This window comes from Pseudophryne corroboree, chromosome 7 (genome assembly GCF_028390025.1).
Source record: "Pseudophryne corroboree isolate aPseCor3 chromosome 7, aPseCor3.hap2, whole genome shotgun sequence".
Taxonomy (NCBI): Eukaryota; Metazoa; Chordata; class Amphibia; order Anura; family Myobatrachidae; genus Pseudophryne; species Pseudophryne corroboree.
This window is the reverse complement of record NC_086450.1, coordinates 248210519-248231630: the sequence shown is the minus strand read 5'-3', so window position 1 is coordinate 248231630 and position 21112 is coordinate 248210519. Positions and strand designations below refer to the sequence as shown.

Below are 21112 nucleotides of genomic sequence, written 5' to 3'. Positions count from 1 at the left end.
AGAATAAGTGTGGGAATGACTTCATTAGGAATACCCTTACAGGCTAGGATCTGGCGCTCAACAGCCATGCCGTCAAACGCAACCACGGTAAGTCCTGATAAACTGACGGCCCCTGCTGAAACAGGTCCTCGTGAAGAGGAAGAGGCAGAGGACCTTCCATTAATAACTCTTGAAGATCTGGATACCAAGCCCTCCTTGGTCAGTCCGGAGCAATGAGTATTGCTCGAACTCCTGTTTGTCTGATGATCTTGAGAACTTTTGGAATAAGTGGAAGTGGAGGGAACAGATACACCGACCGAAACACCCACTGGGTCACCAGTGCATCTATCGCTATTGCTTGTGGGTCTCTTGACCTGGAACAATATTTCTGAAGCTTCTTGTTGAGGCGTGATGCCATCATATCCACTTGAGGAACACCCCAACAACTTGCCACCTCGGCAAAGACTTCTGGGTGGAGGCCCCATTCTCCTGGAGGAGGAAGTCTGCTTCCCAGTTGTCCACTCCCGGAATGAAAATTGCCGACAGAGCTTTTGCATGTCTTTCTGCCCAGAGGAGTATCTTTGTCACCTCTGCCAATGTTGCTCTGCTTTTTGTTCCGCCTCGACGGTTTATGTAAGCTACTGCCGTTACATTGTCTGACTGGATCTGTATGGGATGACCTTGAAGAAGGTGTGCCGCTTGATGAAGACTGTTGTACACAGCTCTCAACTCCAGAATGTTTATGTGAAGGCGAGTTTCTTAACTTGACCATTTTCCTTGGAAGCTTTCACCTTGCGCGACTGTTCCCCATCCTCGGAGACTTGCATCAGTGGTCACCAGGATCCAGGCCTGAATCCCGAACCTGCGTTCCTCCAGGAGGTGAGAAATTTGTAGTCACCACAGGAGCGAAATTCTGGCTTTCGCTGAAAAGGTTATCCTTTGATGCATGTGGAGATGCGACCCGGATCACTTGTCCAGTAGGTCCCACCGGAAGACCCTGGCATGGAATCGGCCATATTGCAGTGCCTCGTAAGCCGCTACCATTTTCCCCAACAGGCGAATGCAATGATGAATTGATAGTGTTCTTGGTCTCAAACGTTGTTTGACCATGCTCCGGATCTCCTGAGCCTTTTCCACCAAATATCCCTCTGTGCATCTCTCATAGATAAGACTACGTCTTTAATATGCTCTATGGTTAGCAATATAGCGTCCCTGTCAAGGGAATCAATGTTATCAGACAGGGAATCAGACCACGCTGCTGCAGCACTGCACATCCATGCTGAAGCAATAGCAGGTCTCAGTATAGTACCTAAGTGTGTATATACAGACTTCAGGATAGCCTCCTGCTTTCTATCCGCAGGCTCCTTTAAGGCGGCCGTATCCTGAGACGGCAGTGCCACCTTTTTTGACAAGTGTGTGAGCGCTTTATCCACCCTCGGGGAAGTCTCCCAGCGTAACCTGTCCTCTGGCGGGAAGGGGTACGCCATCAGTAACTTTTTAGAAATCACTAGTTTCTTATCGGGGGAAGCCCACGCTTCTTCACACACTTCATTCAACTCATCTGATGGGGGAAAAACCACTGGTTGCTTTTTCTCCCCAAACATAATACCCTTTTTAGTGGTACCTGGGTTAATGTCAGAAATGTGCAACACATTTTTTATTGCCGTAATCATGCAACGGATGCCCCTTGTGGATTGTGTATATGTCTCATCCTCGTCGACACTGGAGTCAGACTCCGTGTCGACATCTGTGTCTGCCATCTGAGGTAGCGGGCGTTTTTGAGCCCCTGATGGCTTTTGAGACGCCTGGGCAGGCACTGGCTGAGAAGCTGGCTGTCCCACGGCTGTTACGTCATCCAGCCTTTTATGTAAGGAGTTGACACTGTCGGTTAATACCTTCCACATATCCATCCACTCTGGTGTCGACCCCGCAGGGGGTGACATCACATTTATCGGCACCTGCTCCGCCTCCACATAAGCCTCCTCATCAAACATGTCGACACAGCCGTACCGACACACCGCACACACACAGGGAATGCTCTGACTGAGGACAGGACCCCACTAAGTCCTTTGGGGAGACAGAGAGAGAGTATGCCAGCACACACCACAGCGCTACATAACACAGGGATATTACACTACACAAAGTGATTTTTCCCTATAGCAGCTATAATACACAGTATTGCGCCTAAATTTAGTGCCACCCCTCTCTTTTTTACCCTATTGAGCCTGGAAACTGTAGGGGAGAGCCTGGGGAGCGTCCTTCCAGCGGAGCTGTGAAGAGAAAATGGCGCCAGTGTGCTGAGGGAGATAGCCCCGCCCCTTTTTCGGCGGGCTTCTCCCGCTCTTTATATTAATATTATGGCAGGGGATTTTACACATATATAGTGTACTAGACTATATTATGTGTATTTTAGCCATTTTTAAGGTAATCTAATTGCAGCCCAGGGCGCCCCCCCCCCAGCGCCCTGCACCCATCAGTGACCGGAGTATGTGGTGTGCATGGGGAGCAATGGCGCACAGCTGCAGTGCTGTGCGCTACCTTAATGAAGACCGGAGTCTTCAGCCGCCGATTTTCTCCTCGGATCTTCCGTCTTCTGGCTCTGCAAGGGGGACGGCGGCGCGGCTCCGGGACCGGACGACCGAGGCTGGGCCTGTGTTCGATCCCTCTGGAGCTAATGGTGTCCAGTAGCCTAGAAGCCCAAGCTAGCTGCAAGCAGGTAGGTTCGCTTCTCTCCCCTAAGTCCCTCGTAGCAGTGAGTCTGTTGCCAGCAGATCTCACTGAAAATAAAAAACCTAATAAATACTTTCTTTACTAGGAGCTCAGGAAAGCCCCTAGTGTGCAACCAGCTCGAGCCGGGCACAGATTCTAACTGAGGTCTGGAGGAGGGGCATAGAGGGAGGAGCCAGTGCACACCAGTAGTCCTAATTCTTTTCTTAGAGTGCCCAGTCTCCTGCGGAGCCCGTCTATTCCCCATGGTCCTTACGGAGTTCCCAGCATCCACTAGGACGTCAGAGAAATAAGGGATTCTGTACTGGAAAAAGACTTAGGGGTTCATACAGATAGCAAATTAAGCAATAGTACCCAAAGTAGGTTTGCAGCATACAGGCTAACAAGGTATTAGCATGTATATAGCAGAAAATTGATGCAAGGGATGAGAGTGTTATAATCCCATTATATAAATCCCTAGTGAGGTCACATCTTGAATACTGTGTACAGTTTTGGGCACCATACTACAAAAAGGATATCCTGAAACTAGAAAAGGTTCAGAGAAGAGCGACCAAACTATTTAAGGGGATGGAGACGCTGGAATACAAGGAAAGGCTTGCAAGGCTAGGCATGTTTACCCTGGAAAAGAGGAGACTAAGAGGGGACATGATCACCATTTACAAATATATAAGGGGACAATACACAGAGCTTGCGGGGGATCTGTTTTTGGTAAGATCAACACAGAGGACACATGGACAGAGGAGAGGAGATTTTGCACACAGAGACGTAAAGGTTTCTTCACAGTAAGGACAATACGTGTTTGGAATTCCCTGCCTGAGAGAATAGTAATGGCGGACTCGGTCAACACTTTTAAGAATGGGCTAGATAAGTACCTAATGGATATGGATATACAGGGTTATGGTGCGTAGTCATGCACTATAGTCATTAAAAAAAAAAGAGGAGTAAACACAACGGCCGACATTAGCAACAGACAAAATTAGTCCTAAAAATAATACAGGTTGAGTATCCCATATCCAAATATTCCGAAATACGGAATATTCCGAAATACGGACTTTTCTGAGGGAGAGTGAGATAATGAAACCTTTGTTTTCTGATGGCTCAATGTACACAAACTTTGTTTAATACACAAAGTTATTAAAAATATTGTATTAAATGACCTTCAGGCTGTGTGTATAAGGTGTATATGAAACATAAATGAATTGTGTGAATGTAGACACACTTTGTTTAATGCACAAAGTTATAAAAAATATTGGCTAAAATTACCTTCAGGCTGTGTGTATAAGGTGTATATGTAACATAAATGCATTCTGTGCTTATATTTAGTTCCCATCACCATGATATCTCATTATGGTATGCAATTATTCCAAAATACGGAAAAATCCGATATCCAAAATACCTCTGGTCCCAAGCATTTTGGATAAGGGAGACTCAACCTGTACAATAGCGTAGGAGACCACAAATAGATTGAACTCGATGGACAAATTGTCTTTTTTCAACCTAAGAAACTATGTTACTATGTTACAACTTTTAATACACAAACTGCAACTACAGTATAATGAAAGATTTTTATGCTGCCATGTGATTTTATCTAAGGTTGTAAATACTTGCCGTTTTAACACCCAACACTCCAAATGTACAGTACCACCCCTAGGGCTATATTGTAATTCAGGGGTGGGGGACCTTTTTTCTACCAAGGGCCATTTGGATATTTATAAAATCCTTCGGGGGCCATACAACTTAGAAATTAGCCTGCGCCCAGTCAGTAGTTATGGCCCCAGTCACTTGTTATGCCCGATTAGATTTGCCCCCAATCAGTTGTTATGCCCCATTAGATATGCCTACTCTCAGTTGTTTTGGCCAATTAGATATGCCCCGTCAGTTGTTGTGCCCCATTAAATATGCCCCCTGTAGTTATGCCCCATTAGATATGTCCCATTAAATATGCCCCCTAGTAGTGCCGCTTACACACACACACATTAAAAGAAAAAAAAAACCCACAATGCTCACCAGCCCTGCTCCTGCTTCCGGACCGCTGCCCTCCCTCTCCTCTAAACTATGGGAGATGTCATGACATCTCTCCCATAGCGCCGCACAGCCACACATGTGCACTGCCTGAGCCAGAAGCTGGAGCTCAGGTGTGAGCTCCTTCCTCCGGCTGCTGCTGAGGAGCCGGGCGCCCGCTGGTGGTAAAATCTCAGCGGGCGCTCTGCATCTCCTCTCGTTTAGGTAAGCCTAGCCGGGCCGGATTAAGTGGCTTTGAGGGCCTTATACGGCCCTCGGGCCTGAGGTTCCCCACCCCTGTTGTAATTAGATGCTGAAAAAGCATTTAACATAGACCACTGAAATAATTTATTTGACATTCAGCGAAGGTTTGGTTTCCGTAAGAAATTTATTTATTTTTTGAAAACTCTGTGTACTAATCCAACTACTCAAATTTAATGTAATGGGTATCTTTCTGACTCTTTTCCAAAACAGTGGAATGTGACAGGATCCCCACTACTATTTGCGGAGGCGCTAGAAACAATGGTGATGAAAATGATTACAAGCCTCGGCACATTCCCTTGTTAGAAAATAAACATATCTTAAATTCTGCCTTTAGCTGGAAATTTCTCCTTCCTGTCGGAGGCAGACTCTTTGAGTATAAATATTTAGGCGTACATATTCCTCTCCAGATTTTGAAACTCTACACTGATCATTTTGCCCCCTGATATTGGCCCTTTCTAAATTGTTGTCAACTCCTTCCTTTATTGAGTAGGTATAAAGAAGACTATAGCTCTCCTTAAACTTTACTATGATATGCAAATGACCCTGAACCGATTGTCTAACTCAGATATGAAAATTGTTGGCTGAACTTTTAAAATCTGGGAAGCCTCAAATTGCTCGTACTAAGGGCCTAATTCAAGATTGATTGCAAAATAACATTTTCCTCAATCGGCAAATACAACATAGGGCAGATACAACATGTACAGAGAGAGTTAGATTTGGGTGAGTTATATTGTTTCTGTGCAGGGTAATTACTGGCTGTTTTATTTTTACACTGCAATCCACAGATCCTCTATGCTGGCACTGGCAAGTGACAGCGCAGACCTCAGTGACAGTGGACTGAAGTCGGCGGATGGCTAAGGACTTCTGTAGCGGTAAGGGGGTCCAAGAATCTGTACTTGGGATTCTCTTGATTATCAATTATAGTATGCAATAAATTATATTGGGACCCTCCCCTTTAAGTATCCCAGTACAAGGCACAATGACACATGACAATGAAACTGCCACAGAGCAACCTGTGGCAAAGGAAGCGTTATATACAGTAGAAAATCAACTGTGACATACTTCACTATTTCCTTGTATGCTAGTATCGTCCATCAAGGTCTTACCTTATCACTGTCCACAGTGTTCTGCGATGTTCTGGAGGCAATTGAAATGGTGTCTGGCTGGCTGCTCCCATCACCTTGACTGTCTATATCCTCCAATCCATCTCTGTGGCAGAGACACATGGTGTCCAGTTATTGCAATAAAACAGAGCAGTGCTTAATCAACCTTAATCAAACTTAGGTAACCGTCACTGCATATTAAAATAAGTATTTGTATGCAGCAACTCTTTACTAGGAATCCAATGTAGTTCAATAATAGAAGGAGCACTCACCAAACAATATGGTTAAAATAATCCAAAATGTATTACCACCCAATCAGCAATTCCAATGACACAAGTTGCGGTATAGATTCTTTTACAGCATCATAATAATCATATACAATTATTATGATGCTGTAAAAGGAACTCTTCAGCAACCTGTGTCATTGGAGAGAGATTATATATATATATTTGTATATATGTATATACACACACACACACACACACACACACACACACACACACACACACACACACACACACACACACACACACACACACACACAGTACTAGTCAAAAGTTTGCATATTTTTTTTTTCTACATTGTAGATTAATACTGAAGACACCAAAACTATGAAAGAACACATATGGAATTATGTTGTAAACATAAAAAGTGTTAAACAAATCAAAATATGTTTTATATTTTAGATTCCTCAAAGTAGCCCCCTTTTGCTTTGATGACAGCTTTGCACACTATTGGCATTCTCTCAATCTGCTTCATGAGGTAGTCTCCTGGAATGGTTTTGAATTAACAGTTGTGCCTTGTCAAGAGTCAATCTGTGGAATTACTTGCCTTCTTAATGTGTTTGAGACCATCAGTTGTGTTGTGCAGAGGTGGGGTTAGTACACAGTGGACACCCCTATATGACTACTGTTGTAATCCATATTATGGCACGAACCACTCAACTCAGCAAAGAGAAACGACAGTCCATCATTACTTTAAGACATATAGGTCAGTTGATATGGAAAATTTCAAGAACGCTTTAGACTCTGGCACAATGCCAGAGTCTCTCTAGTGTTCAAGCTCTAACTTTGCTGCCGGCTACGGAGGCGGACGGTGCCCACACGCGGAGATGCTGATGGACATCAAAAAGTTAAGTACTGTATAAACGAAATGGGTGCAGTGTGGGTGGTGTGGCCCCCCTCTGGACCCAGGGGCCTGTGTGCACTGCACACACTGCACCCATTATAGATACGCCACTGCTTTGACTGTATCCTCAAGTGCAGTTGCAAAAACCATCAAACGCTATGATGAAACTGGCTCTCATGAGGACCGCCCCAGGAAAAGAAAACCAAGCATAACCTCTGCTGCAGAGGATAAGTTCATTAGAGTTACCAGCCTCAGAAACCGCTACTTAACAGCACCTCAGATTAGAGCCCACAAAAATTCTTCAGAGGAGCCTGCGTGAATCAGGCCTTCATGGTCAAATTGCTGCGAAGAAGCCACTACTGAAGATGAACAACAACAACAAGAGAATTCTTTGGGCCAAGAAAACCAAGGAATGGACATTAAGACCAGTGGAAATCTGTACTTTGGTATTATGAGTCCAAACTTGAGTTTTTTGGTTCCAGCATTCTGCAGCGCCATGCCATCACATCTGGTTTGCGCTTACTGGGACCATCATTTGTTTTTCAACAAGACAATGACCCCAAACACACCTCCAGACTATGTAAGGGCTACTTGACCAAGAAGGAAAGTGATGGAGTGCTGCGTCAGATGACCTGGCCTCCACAATCACCCGACCTAAACCCAATTGAGATGGTTTGGGATGAGTTGTACCGCAGAGTGAAGGAAAAGCAGCCAACAAGTGCTCAGCACCTCTGGGAACTCCTTCAAGACTGTTGGAAAACCATTCCAGGAGACTACCTCATGAAGCTGATTGAGAGAATACCAAGAGTGTGCAAAGCTGTCATCAAAGCAAAAGGGATCTAAAATATAAAACATTTTGATTTGTTTAACACTTTTTTGTTTCCACATAATTCCATATGGTTCTTTCATAGTTTTGATACCTTCAGTATTAATCTACAATGTAGAACATAATTAAAATAAATAAAATCCATTGAATAAGAAGGCGTGTCCAAACTTTTGACTTATACTATATATATATATATATATATATATATATATGCATTTGTTTATTTTCAAAGTAGTCAAATCATACTGTAGTTCTAGGCCCATAGCCACCTGTTGGCATACTGGTATTAATAGTTCCACAACAGCAGGAGAGTTGCATCTTGCCCAAGTTTGAGAATAATGATTTGCCAGACAGAAATGGACATTAACTCACTTATGTATGTATACCCAGGTATACATCACCATGCCATGGACTAAAGCAAGAATTGTTACCTCTTGCTGTTGTTCCGCTGCTTTGCTGGTGTCTTTGGGGGATGGATTGGCTCCTTCAATGCTCCTTTCAGATGGATCATTCTCTCTTGGATTACCTCTCGGATGTTTTTGATCCACTCCTGTTTCACTTCTAGGCTTGATGCCTTACAACAAACAAGAAATGAGGTCTAAAACAGAGTTTACCCAGCTAAGCAAGAACCAGACATTCCGGTGGCAATTAATTGTTTTTAACATGTTGCCCCATAATGTAGAGAGGATGGGATAAACAACTACTGATGTAAAGAATTAGATTATAATGTCTCTGGGCGAGACGGTCTTGTTCGTGTGTTTTTGCCACTTCAAAATTACTCTGTTATATTTTATGGGACACTAAACAGTACAACAAAAAAAACCTCTAAACCTCAGGTAAACATGTAAAGCAGGGAGGACACACCCTACATATTCACGTGCATAAGATATTCAGGGAACTATCTTACAGCATAATCGGAAACCAACCTTCAGCACAGTTTTGTTATCAGAGGATGGAGTGCGGCCTGACCACAAAGCGAACTTGCAGGAGTCTCCTTCGACGTGCTCAGTCACCCCCAACTCTGAGGTCTATAAGAAAAAAATATATATGAACATATGTCTCTGCTTCTGTAAGGTCCTGAGGATGGGGTGCTGTCCCCGTAGGTACTCGACCACAGTACAGTTTGTTTGTTGCTACATCGCTGACTCTGAGTGCCGTTTCTTAAATGGAGCTTCACATTGTGATTTACGCTGCACCGGAGCACGTTGCTTTATACAAGTGAGTGCCGGCATAATATGGCTATTAAAAGCCCTCACTCACGGACTAACTCATAACTAATTCTCTTACTTAAAGATATGTTAGGAAGCTGAAATTTAACACGTGTTCTTCAGGTGGGAAATAGGAAAACTACAGAATTGTAATAAATCTCCCCTAAGGGGATGAAAAGGGGGTTGACATAATGACGTCATTACCGATGCGTGGCTTGTGTTGCATGAATAATAATGCCCAAACAGACAATCAGATCAAAATTTGGATTGCACCTCCAGTGTGTAAAATTTAAAAAACTACAATAATGCAAAAGCCCTCACTCACTCACTCACTCACTCACTCACTCACTCACTCACTCACTCACCACTAATCTCTTACTTCCCGATATGTTAGGAAGATTACATTTAACATAGGTATTCTGCAGGTAGATAATAGGAAAACTACATAGTTAGAATTTTAATAAACCTCCCCTAAGGAGAAGAAAATGAAGATGACATAATGACGTCATTACCGATGCGTGGCTTGCATTGTGTGAACGATAACGCCCAAACTGACAATCGGATCAACAATTGGATTGCACCTCCAGTGTGTAAAATGTAATAAACTACAAAAATGGTCCTGCCACTTTTTAACACATCTACTACGGGTGTTCCTCGAGCAAAGCTAAGAACATGGATTAATATTTTCTTACATTAAGACATCTCAAATTTACATCTCTATACATTTACCAAATTTTTAACACTTATTTATATTTACAACCGTGAAAAATCAGAAACTCCCGTGCGAAGAACGGGTACAACAGCTAGCGTAATATACGTTCCTAGCGCATGAGTTAGTTTATAGAACAATGGGTCCAATTCCCACTCACATTCAAAAATACTGAAGTTCCAAGTAGAGAGTGGTGGTACAGAGGCGGGAGAAGCTTGAACTTTTCCCAGTTTAAAGTGTTTATGTTATAGACCATTGAATCCAGAATGCAGGATGTATGAGAAGTAACGCTATCTCCTGTGTGCGATTCTATACAATATAATATACTTTCCCAAACTACATAAAGTAATTTGTCGGAACTAAAAAAGCCACAACTGCGACCATGTGTAAAGCAACAACTATCTTATCATGCGTGCTAGTCTGCACGAGTAGCACTTATGTCCCACTTACGAATGTGTTTTTAGCCATTTCTTTTAATTTGCAACAAATGCTTTCGCTATTAGGCATCAATAAAACTGCTAAAAACTTTCTAATACAGTAGATACAACTCATCTACGTAAATAATAATTTTTTTCCTATATGCCCCATAAACTAGCAGTCAGTATCAACACAGCATTTACAAAGAGCCAATCACAAGTGTTTCCCTTGTGCTCACGATTATCATCATTGCCTTCTATTTGCACCTGCCTCTCAACATCAGGAAATACTACTAGTTTAGGAATATGTGCATTTTTGTCCCAGTTAGCATCCGTTCGCATTTGCAAGTACTCAACCTACATTATTATGCATATTAGTCCATTCACTTTTCGGCCATGTGTACAGCAATTTCAAGCAGGACACGCAAAGCAAGGTAGCAAAAAACTAAATTGGCATCAGACCCATGATGTTGTGTTCTATGTGGGAATGTTATCGTCCACAGTAAGTGCTACAGTATGTGTAAATATACATATTATTTCCCTATACACCCCATTAGGGACATCAATACAAAATAAAGAGTGTTTATATCAAAAGAAATATGGAAGAGATACTGATCCAATGGATGGAGCTATTAGAACAGTAGTAGGAGACAGTACATAGAATGGACGGAGTCATCATCATGTTGGCAACATTCCCTCTTATGTACAACACAATTATATACCGATTTTGTTTTCTTACCAGCAGCTTATTCTTGTAAACATATTTTGTATGACCCGTTGAGTCTTTTATCTCCTTGCTGAAAACCAGAGAGATCTCAAACAGGAAAAGGTGCCTGTCCCTCCCTTTGCGGATGAGAGATTTAGGATCCCAGACTTGAAAGGAATCCTGGAGAATAAGCTCACCCTGAACGTCCAGGTTCTCATCAAACCCTAAAGAAAAAAATGTGTTAACCAGAACTTTTATGTTCAATATTGTTTTAAGTGTATCCCGTGTATCTGGCTAATCAGGAAGATTTCAAACATTTAACGCAGAGGTGCTTGAAGAGAAAACCCAAAAGAAAATGCAGCAGTGTCATACAGACGGATGCTGCAACTTTTGAACATTATTGTATCTGTGAGGTATTTAAGTGTTTTAAAGTGCAAACAGAGTGCGAGACGTGGAGAGCAATGTATCATGGGGAACTGGAGAATTATACAGCACAATTCCTATGTCAATGATAGCTAATGGACAAAAGTAAAAATATTCTGTTATATCATCAATTACAAAAAATCTGGGTTACGGAGGCTGTACTAAAGATGCATATCCTAAGTGTCAGAGCTTTCAGAGCAAATTCTGGCACTTATCCTCAGAGTATCCTACTGAAACACATATCTGGAAAATCTGGGCACTCTCTCTTAGGGGGGGTATCCAATTAGCTGAAATAAACCATTTTAGCATGAAAAAAAACCTACTTTTACAGTGAATCGCGAATAACCTCTATCCAATTTGCTGCAAAATTTTTCACCCAATAATTTTACAGCAAATTTCACTTCACCTACTCTGAGCAGGTGAATAGTTGGGGAAAATCTCTATTTTAAGGTAAAAATGTTGGAATTTGGTTCAGAACCCCTGGGACACCTTCCCTAATGACTAATTACTAGATAAAGGAAAAAAAGAAAGAAAAGGAACTGTTTTGGTGCACGAAAATTTTCAATATAACTTTTAATTATTTTATGTAAAAATTGATGACACGTTACACTTTTACATGTCTTGCTAGTTAACTAGTATGCGAAATATGACTTATAAATAATGACTAATTAGGCATTTAGAAGTTTTACATTTTTTTCAATTGGCCAATAATGACATGTCAGTTTTGGGGTAAGAAAAGGGCAGCAAAGAGATGGAATTTGGGAGGTATATTGGGGTGCTTTATCTGTCGGACAAGTGTTTTTAGGCCTGCAGTCCAATAAACTGACCCAAATATATACTTATACTTATTTTTATAAACCCCAAATTCAAATTGAGCACTTATTTTGCTGGAAAAAAAACTTGCTTTTATAATTTTATTCCATTTAAAAAAAAAAAAATGCATTTAACAGCCATTTGACCCAATTTAAGTGGCTCAAATATATTTAATATGACCTAGAATACACTTCTATACTATTGTCGAATGTCAGTTTGGCATTTTTTGAGGTACAGGCTGATTTTACCATTTTCACCCTGATTTTTCACTTATTTTTTTTTCCGCACAAGTCCCGTTTTCGCACATTTGAAAATGGATAGTGTGAAAAACAGGAGCAATCATACAGATGGAGCCTCCGTTATCTTTGCCTGCCTAGTCACAGGCGTGCACTCCCAGCATGACTAGGCGATCCGTCCGCCTAGTCACGCCGGGAGTGCATAGAGACGCTCCCATTCAGAGCGTCTCTGTCCGGGCGCGCGGAAGGAGATGCTCTCCATTGAAGTGAATGGGACTTGTCTCCGTCCGTGCGCACACGCCTGTCCAGATGGAGACGCTCACAGTGACTAGGTGTGCCAAGGCGGGCACGCCTAGTCACAGAAAGAGCAAAGACAACGGTGGCTCCACCTGTACCTGCGAAAAGCTGTTTTCGCATCAGTTTTTGTGAGATCGATGCAAAAACAATTCATGCAAAAAATTGTAGAGACAGATGTATTAAGCTTGGAGATGGCATAAGGAAGAGATAAACCAGTGATAAGTGCAAGGTGATAAACGCACCAGCCAGTCAGCTCCTAACTGTCAATTTACATATTGGAGCTGATACGCTGTCTCAATGTACTATACCATTATGCAAGAGACTTGCACCTACAGTACTACTTATCTATTAATTAGCAATGCTTTATGTTTACTGCATCTTTATGTTAGTACTGGTATATGCCCATTTCTACCTGATACTCTTGTACATGCGATTTATGAATTCTACTCTCTCCTCCTGTCGGATGTATGGCACTTCTAACTTGTGGTTGCATGACATGTATTCTGCCCTGATTCCTGATCATTTTTTTCCTGTCAACTTTTTTTGTTTTGTTGTTCTTTGACAATCTTCAGTAAACATTATGTAATTTAAAAAAAAAATTAGTGTTAAACTGTCTTGCATGATTTTAAATTTGGTGAAATGTTTACTAACTATTAATAGTCACAAATTGGGTGTTTTACTGAGAGTGCACCAGTTGTAACATGGCTGAGCCAATCAATATGTAAGAGGAGGGCAGGTACCTTCCAGCATGCTGACGTGCATAGCATCGTTGGCTCTCTTCGGAACACTCAACATCACCTCCAGTCCATCCTTGAGTTCCCCCTTTCCCTCCTCGCAGCAGGTCAGCAGCTCCTAGCAGAGACAAAGAAGTGAGATTCAATACAATTCCTCCATACAGCTGCCCACCATTCTAGACACACACAGAACAAGTTGTACAATCCATACAGATCTGGTTATGGTAAATAATTATGAAACCCTGGAATGGAAACTGAAATAAACGGGAAAAAACACAATGGACAATCCACATCATACCAGGAATCATTAAGTATAGGATGCTATGGGTAATTAAAGGACACAAGTCTGGGTGCTTCTAACATCTCCTTCCAGTCATTGGCATCTGATCCCCTCACATCCACTGAACTGTACAAGAGACAGCCACAAAAGAAGCCCTGCTCAGTAAATTCTGAAATAAGGCTGGTCTGTTCACTGTAAAGTGTCAGGGATAGGTCTACAAAACTAGGGGAACCAATTTGGAACTGTACTGCTAAAACAGCTGCAATTACCAGTATACTACTACTTGTAATAACTAATGGTGCTTTGTTGCTGAGAAACAGGTTTTTTAAGTATCGGACAATGGGGGTGATTCAGAATTGATTGTAGCTGTGCTAAATTTAGCATAGTTACGATCAGGCACACTGACATGAAGGGGGACGCCCAGCACAGGGCTAGCCCGCCCCGCATGTCAGGGCCTGCCCCGTCGCAGAAGTACAAAAGCATTCGCACAGCAGCGATGCTTTTGTACTTCAAGAGTAGCTCCATGCCAGCACAGCTCCTGCGTGCTGGCCGGGAGCAACTCATCGCTGCCAGGGTCGCAGCGGCTGCGTGTGCCAGCTTTGACTGGACCACTCCCCTTAAACAGTGGCTTAACGTCGCCGCCCCGCCCCCTCCCGCCTAGAGACCGCCTATGCCTGTCAATCAGGCCGACGCGATCGCTAGCTAAAGACAGCCGGCGGCTGTCTGGCATGCGCCGGCACACTGCAGTGCCGGCGCATGCGCAGTTCAGGCCTGATCGCTGCTTTGCGAACACACACAGCACCGATCAGATCTGAATTAACCCCAATGTCTGTACCTTGAGCAGAAGCTGATACTTTGTGATCCTTTGCACAGGTTTGATAAGATACGAGGAGATGGAGTTGGCCAGCCCATGTCTTTGTTGGATTTCCTGTAATGCAGGGAGGAGACCATGAAGTAAAGATTACCATCAATACTGTCAGAATCCACTCACTGGAGAGTAATACTTACATCAAAGAAGCTCCCAGCGTGTTCCAGGATGAGCTGGCTCGAGTCTGGTTTATTTTTACAATATGTCACATACATCTGAAATTTGTCAGCCTAGAAGGAGAGGAACATTATAAAAATTATTCAGGTGCATTATTGGGAATGAGTATAAAGAGGACGTATTGTGCGAAATTAGTAGCTTCAAAACTAGAATGTACAGTATGTTCATATTAACTATACACATACAGATAAAAATATCAGCAAAGTTAATTATAAATCAGAACCAGAATAGAACATGCATCAATATATACTATATTATATGATTTATGACCAAAATTCAAAAGAACAACAGTTTTCATTTGTCTAAAACTCTTAGTAATGAATCTCCTGGGTGAAAATTATGCCATTTGGGATGAAATGCAAATTTGTGTTTGTATGAATGCACCCGCTGAGGAAACAAGTCAAAATTTTGTGCTAGGTGTCCACACAAAGTGATCCTATAATGCAGTAGTATAGACCGATTATTCAGATCTGACATCTCACATGCCTCCATACCACTGTGCATTTAGGCAGTACAGTCTCACCAAAACAATATTTATTGTAGGATCTCTTTCATTCAAATCATAGCTAATTTTCTGTAGAAGCACACAATATTTTTTTTTGTGAGGGACAGAAGTGGCAATGCTCTGCTTAATGATGGTGGCAGTTGGTGGACTGGTCGAGGGTCAAGATGGTAGAGCTCTGCTGAAAGAGGAACAGAGATTGTAGTGCTCTCCTGGTGGATGGGCAGAGATGGCAGCGCTCTGCTGGATTAACACCAGAGGTGGCAGTGCTCTGCTGGTGGAGGGGTAGAGGTGGCAGTGCTCTGCTGGCGGAGGGGTAGAAATGGCAGTGCTCTGCTGGTGAAGAGGCAGCAGCATTCTATTGATGGAGGGGCAGAGATGTCAGTGCCCTGCTCTGCTGGTGGAGGGACAGAGGTAGCTGTTTACTACTGGTGGAATGGCAAAGGTGTCAGAGCTCTGCTGGTGAAGTGGCAGCGCACTGCTGGTGGAAGGACATAGGTGGTAGTGCTCTGCTTGTGGAGGGAAAGGGGTAGCAGCACTTTGCTGGCAGAGAGGCATAAATGGCAGCAATCTTCTGCTGGGGGCAGAGGTGGCAGAGCTTACTGGACGAGGAGGTGAGGTAAAGGTGCTCTGCTGATGAGACACCAAGATTACAGCGTTTTGGCTGGATGAAGGACGGAAGTGGCAGTGGTCTGCTTGTTCAGGACAGAGGGAGGTGATAGCGCTCTGCTAGTCGAGGGATGGAGGTGGCAGTGTTCTGCTGGATGAGGGGTCAAAGTGGTTAGTGGAGAGGCTGAGATATCAAGGTACTGCTGGTAGAAGGGTTAGCATGGCAGTGCTTGGCTAGTGGAAGTCCCAAGGTGGCAGTTCTTTGCCTGTGGGGTCCCAAGGTGGCAGCGCTCAGCTGGGCGAGAGACTGAGGACGCAGCACTGTGCTGGACCAAGGTGGCAGCACTTTGATGGATGATGGGCCAAGATGGCAGTGCTCTGCTGGTTGTGGAGCGGCTATGGCAGTGTTTTGCTGGTTGAGGGGCGGAGGTTGCAGAGTTTACTTTGTCCTATACTTTCAAACACAATAAAGACATAGCCCTTCTCCATATTCCCCACCCACACATATCATCATCTATTTATAACACACAACATCCTCATTACACATCACTCTTTCCCTCCTAATCACATTACCCAGGTGACGAAACAATGTCCGACATCCTCTGGAAGCTGCTCATATTTCTCTAGCTCCTTCAAAAAGATGCTGCGTAGAAGTAGATCAAACATTAGTGCCTGAATCCAAACATATCAGTTATCGTCTGCACTCATGCAGGGATGTTACAATTTATTACATATATCCTGGCCTTATATACAATGTAATGACAATCATATTATCGACAGAAAGAAATTCGGTGTATTTATAAAAATCAATAAGGACAATTCAACAGACATTACTGATGGAGTTTTATAAAAGGTATAAAAACAGAACCAGAAAAATAATACAGAATACAAGATAATAGAAAACAGAAAAGCAGTTACTGTAGGTTACAAAAAAAGGTGACAGCAGAGACAAATATTTATGTTTTATATTAATACAGACACAATGCTGCAAAGCCTGACATGAATAAATGAAATAAGTGGCAAATTCATAATCAACTACATTGGCGGTTTGGGCTTATCATAAACAAGACATTTTACAGAAGTTACTTCATCTATTATTCTGCTTAGACTAAATGCTACAAATCTTAGTTCTAATACCGTATTTAGATTCCTCTGTAACTTTGGAGAGACTGAAAATGAGGACACCACTGTTGAAGCCCACACAGTTCAGGAGAGCAATATGTAGAGTGAGAGCTCATAGATTTAAATAGAGCAGACCTACAAAATTGGTGTTGGATCTTTTCCCCTCCTTTCATTCCCACATCAGAATTATTGGATGCCAGCATATGAATAAAATAAATACAGTATGTTAAACAAATACTATACTACTTTTTAAGATTCTATAATAAAATGTATGCTACATGGGACTCGTTTTACTTGCGACCCAGGAGCGTGGTGTGGCTGGCGTGGTGCTCCCTTAACAGCGAGAATTACTGGAGGCCAGCGGCTGGGTCACCTGTTCCTGCTGTGGACTCAGCAGCATACCCGGAGTCCTTCCTCCCCGGACCGTTCAGCGTCAGGGGGATCGGCGCTCTCTTTCTCGCTCCCACCCGCCTGGAGATCCGGAGAACCGCTATCTAGCCAGGTTAGTCTCCCCCGGACCCGGCTCACACACTCAAGGGCTAGGGATCGCCCTCCTGCTGTTGCCCTGCATATTGCACTCCCCTCCACAGACTGATTCCTGCCACAGCTTCACAGCTGTAGCCCGGAGGTCACGGCAACGGGGACTGGACAGTGTGCTCCTTACCTGGCAGCCGTGTAGTAATGACCTTATCAGCGGTATCCAGATGCTACAGCATCTCCCCTCATCACACCACGTGGGATTGTCTGAGGAGCACGAGGGGCGGTGCTTTTGCCCGCACTTAGCGCTCTGAGGCCCGGGTAGCGGCCAGAGGAGACAGTGTTTCACTGAAGGCTGGCAGTTATTTTGTGACTGGTGCATGAGTTGGCGCTGACAGGGTGCAGCTTGCTATTTGACTGACACCGGGAAATGGTGGTAGGCCACACTACCTTGACTGACGGCTGGATATACAGTATAGAAGATCAGTGGCTTTGTGTGGTACAGCACCAAGTGGACACTGGGACTGCCCTAATACTTGGTCCTCCAGCAATCACCTTCTCAGTTATGACTATCACCTTATAGACATAACTCACCAGGCCTGGCCTGACATTGTACTGCAGGATTCACGCTGCTGCACATAGGTTCCCAGGCCCCTCTGTTTGATTTGCTATCCGCTCCTCAGATAAATAACAAATGTACCATGGTCCCGCTCGGTGTAGCGCCGTCATGCTCCACTAACTAATCCTGGGTGGTGCCCTCCGGTGGTGTTTTTCTGGCCTCTGAGTATCAAATATCCACTACACTCAATTTGTCAGTTTTCACATTGCGGATTTAACTGGAGACAGTTTCAACTCTTCTTTTTTTTTTTTCTAGTTTTTATCTCTCTTGAGTACTATAGTTACTGGCCGTCATGAGTAAAACCAACATCACCACCAGAAAGAAAGCCGTGAAAGACATTTCCCAGCATTTCCATAAAAATGATAAATCATCATATTCATCGGATCCTCCCTCACCCCGCCTTTCCCAATTGGATAAAGAAGACACCACCTCGCCTACCCCGTCGACTAAAGAAGACATTATGGCCTTACGTTCTCTCATAATGGATTTCAAGGAATCTATGGAGTCCAAGCTAGAAAAGGCGGTTACTTCAATTAGATCTGACCTTTCGTCACTCTCCTCTAGAACTGCAAAACTGGAGTCGCGCCAAGACACCCTCCAAAAGTCCCATAATGAGATCCTCAACGATATCATTCAAGATTTGTCAGATTTACACACCATAAACGAGGATTTGGAAAACCGTGAAAGGAGAAATAACTTGCGGATCCGTAACATCCCAGAATCCATCCCCCCAGCTGACCTCGAGGCCTACCTTCTCAGATTATTTTCCTATATCATCCCAGATATTGGCTCTCGACAACTTAAACTAGAGAAGGCCCACAGAGCTCTGCGACCTAAACCGCGTGACGGTGACCCTCCTAGAGATGCTATCATGCACTTCCTTAGCTTTAAAGACTAGAGGGAAACCACACGTGCTTTTTGAAAATGAGTAGTTGCAGTTTTACCAAGATCTCGCTCCGTCTACGATCATTAAAAGAAGAGAACTTAGGGATCTGATAGGCGTCCTTCTATTACGCGGGATAAGCTATTGCTGGGGCTTTCCTTTCAAATTGCTGATTGATCTCCATGGAAAGACAGTTGTAATCAGAGATCCTAAGGAGGGCGAGGACTTCTTATCTCATCTGGAAGATTCGAGTGCTTCTCTTGCGACCTCCTCCAATCCGTTACAGTACCTGTTGCTCTTATGACCCAGAGTCGGCTGAGTGCTCGTCCTATGACTGTCTTCAGGACCTTGCAAGTATCGGTTTTGGTTTCCCGACTTGCTGTGTTGGTACACATGACTCTCGTCAACTGTTCCTTTATTTGCTTTTCCTCCTCGGACATACCCCGGATACGCGATTGAGGTATTTTATGTCTCTTTCCGCTTGTTTTTCTGGGGAAGCCCGATGGGTTTCATAGTCCACACTACCTAGAACTGTTTAGAACAATGTGTTTCCTGTTTTTGTTTTTTTATTATAGAGCTGTTCTTTACAGGTCTTTAGCAATGTTTACCAAGTTTCTTCAATTTAAGGTCACTGTTTTTGTCTATTGCAGTCTTTAACCTACAAAATGTTCACCCTTTTATGTTAGTTTTGTCTTTTTGTGTCTTCTCGTGGGTGCCCTGGGTAAGTTTGATGAGCCTTTTCTACGAGTTGCTGTTATATAAGTGACAGCTGGCTCACTCTACTGGAAGTTATCTCCATTCGGTTTAGCCGGGGCACCCTGTGGATTTTTACAACAAGACATGCGTTATTATGCTTCAGATGTTCGATATGGTTTTGTTTTTTTTGGTAGTTAATTATTATGATTCTATGTTTTTGACTCAAATCATAGCTGGTTTTCTCCGATTGCTTCAACGCGATTAGCTCTCATCTCCATCCGATAATTTTGATATTTGAACTCTTTACCAACTCGGACCTATGTTGTTACTTTTTTGTTCACACACCACTGGAGGGTCACGACCCTTCTTGCTGCACCAATCTTCTCCTCACCTTCCTGTCTTTCTTACTTAATCGATTTAAACGTTTTTCTATAACGCTGTCTCCCCTTCTCACCCTAGAGTAGCTTGAGTATTAATCAGATCTACCTCTATTTGGACCACTTTGGTCCCGACTTCTGTGTGCTTTTTCCTCTGCTGTTCGTGAGGAATCTTCACACAGACTCTCCACCTCCTACTCCCCATATGTTTAAACTCTTCTTTCTTTTCTTCTTAACCCCTGACGGGTCAGGACTCCCCCCCACCCTCTTTTTTTCTTCTTCTTCTCTCTCCCTCCCAACCCCAGCTATTATGTCTTTGAATATGACATCTATGAATGTCAAGGGGTTAAACACTCCTCAAAAACGCTCCTCTCTGTTCCGGTCCATACAAAGCCTTAGATCGGGGATCGTTCTCATTCAAGAAACACATTTCAAAGCCTCCTCGCACCCATCCTTGGAGTCCAAAAGATATCCTACTGTCTTTTACTCCTCTAGCCAAACTAAGCATAACAAAGTGGCAATCATGCTCAACATTTAAATCCCATTTGCCCTTGAATCGGTTCACAAGGACTCTGATGAGCGTTATATTATCTTGACCGGTAAACTGGGGTACTTGGAATGTACAATAGCTAACATATATGCACCTAATTCTGATCAGGCCTCTTTCATTCAATAAGATTAGAAAAGGTATCCTGATACTGGGGGGGGGGGGGGACTCTAACACCATTCCTGATACTTCCTTGGATAGGTCCTCCTCTTCTTCCCCAAAGCAATCCTACACTTAAACTCGCTCTTTAAACAGACATATTAGTGAGTCTGGTCTCTTTGATGTTTGGAGAGCTCTCAATCCCGCATCACACTTTTTACCGAATAGATCTTTTTTTTTTTGTTGCACTGTAACAGCTAAACATATCGTAGGTGCCTCTGTACTC

At 43.2% G+C, this 21112-nt stretch overlaps 1 protein-coding gene across 6 annotated transcripts in view; it reads right to left on the bottom strand.

Annotated features, from left to right (window-relative positions):
- The window catches only part of KALRN (kalirin RhoGEF kinase), a 1402249-nt gene that overhangs the window by 238310 nt on the left and 1142827 nt on the right, over positions 1 to 21112 (bottom strand). For all 6 annotated transcript variants that reach the window (XM_063934074.1, XM_063934073.1, XM_063934072.1 and 3 more), the window contains 8 exons: positions 16580 to 16649; positions 14859 to 14948; positions 14686 to 14778; positions 13577 to 13688; positions 11101 to 11291; positions 8955 to 9056; positions 8460 to 8602; positions 6078 to 6180 (listed from right to left, as the gene is read on the bottom strand). In XM_063934074.1, coding sequence (XP_063790144.1) covers positions 6078 to 6180; positions 8460 to 8602; positions 8955 to 9056; positions 11101 to 11291; positions 13577 to 13688; positions 14686 to 14778; positions 14859 to 14948; positions 16580 to 16649 — 904 coding nt within the window. The remainder of the gene's footprint in view (positions 1 to 6077; positions 6181 to 8459; positions 8603 to 8954; positions 9057 to 11100; positions 11292 to 13576; positions 13689 to 14685; positions 14779 to 14858; positions 14949 to 16579; positions 16650 to 21112) is intronic.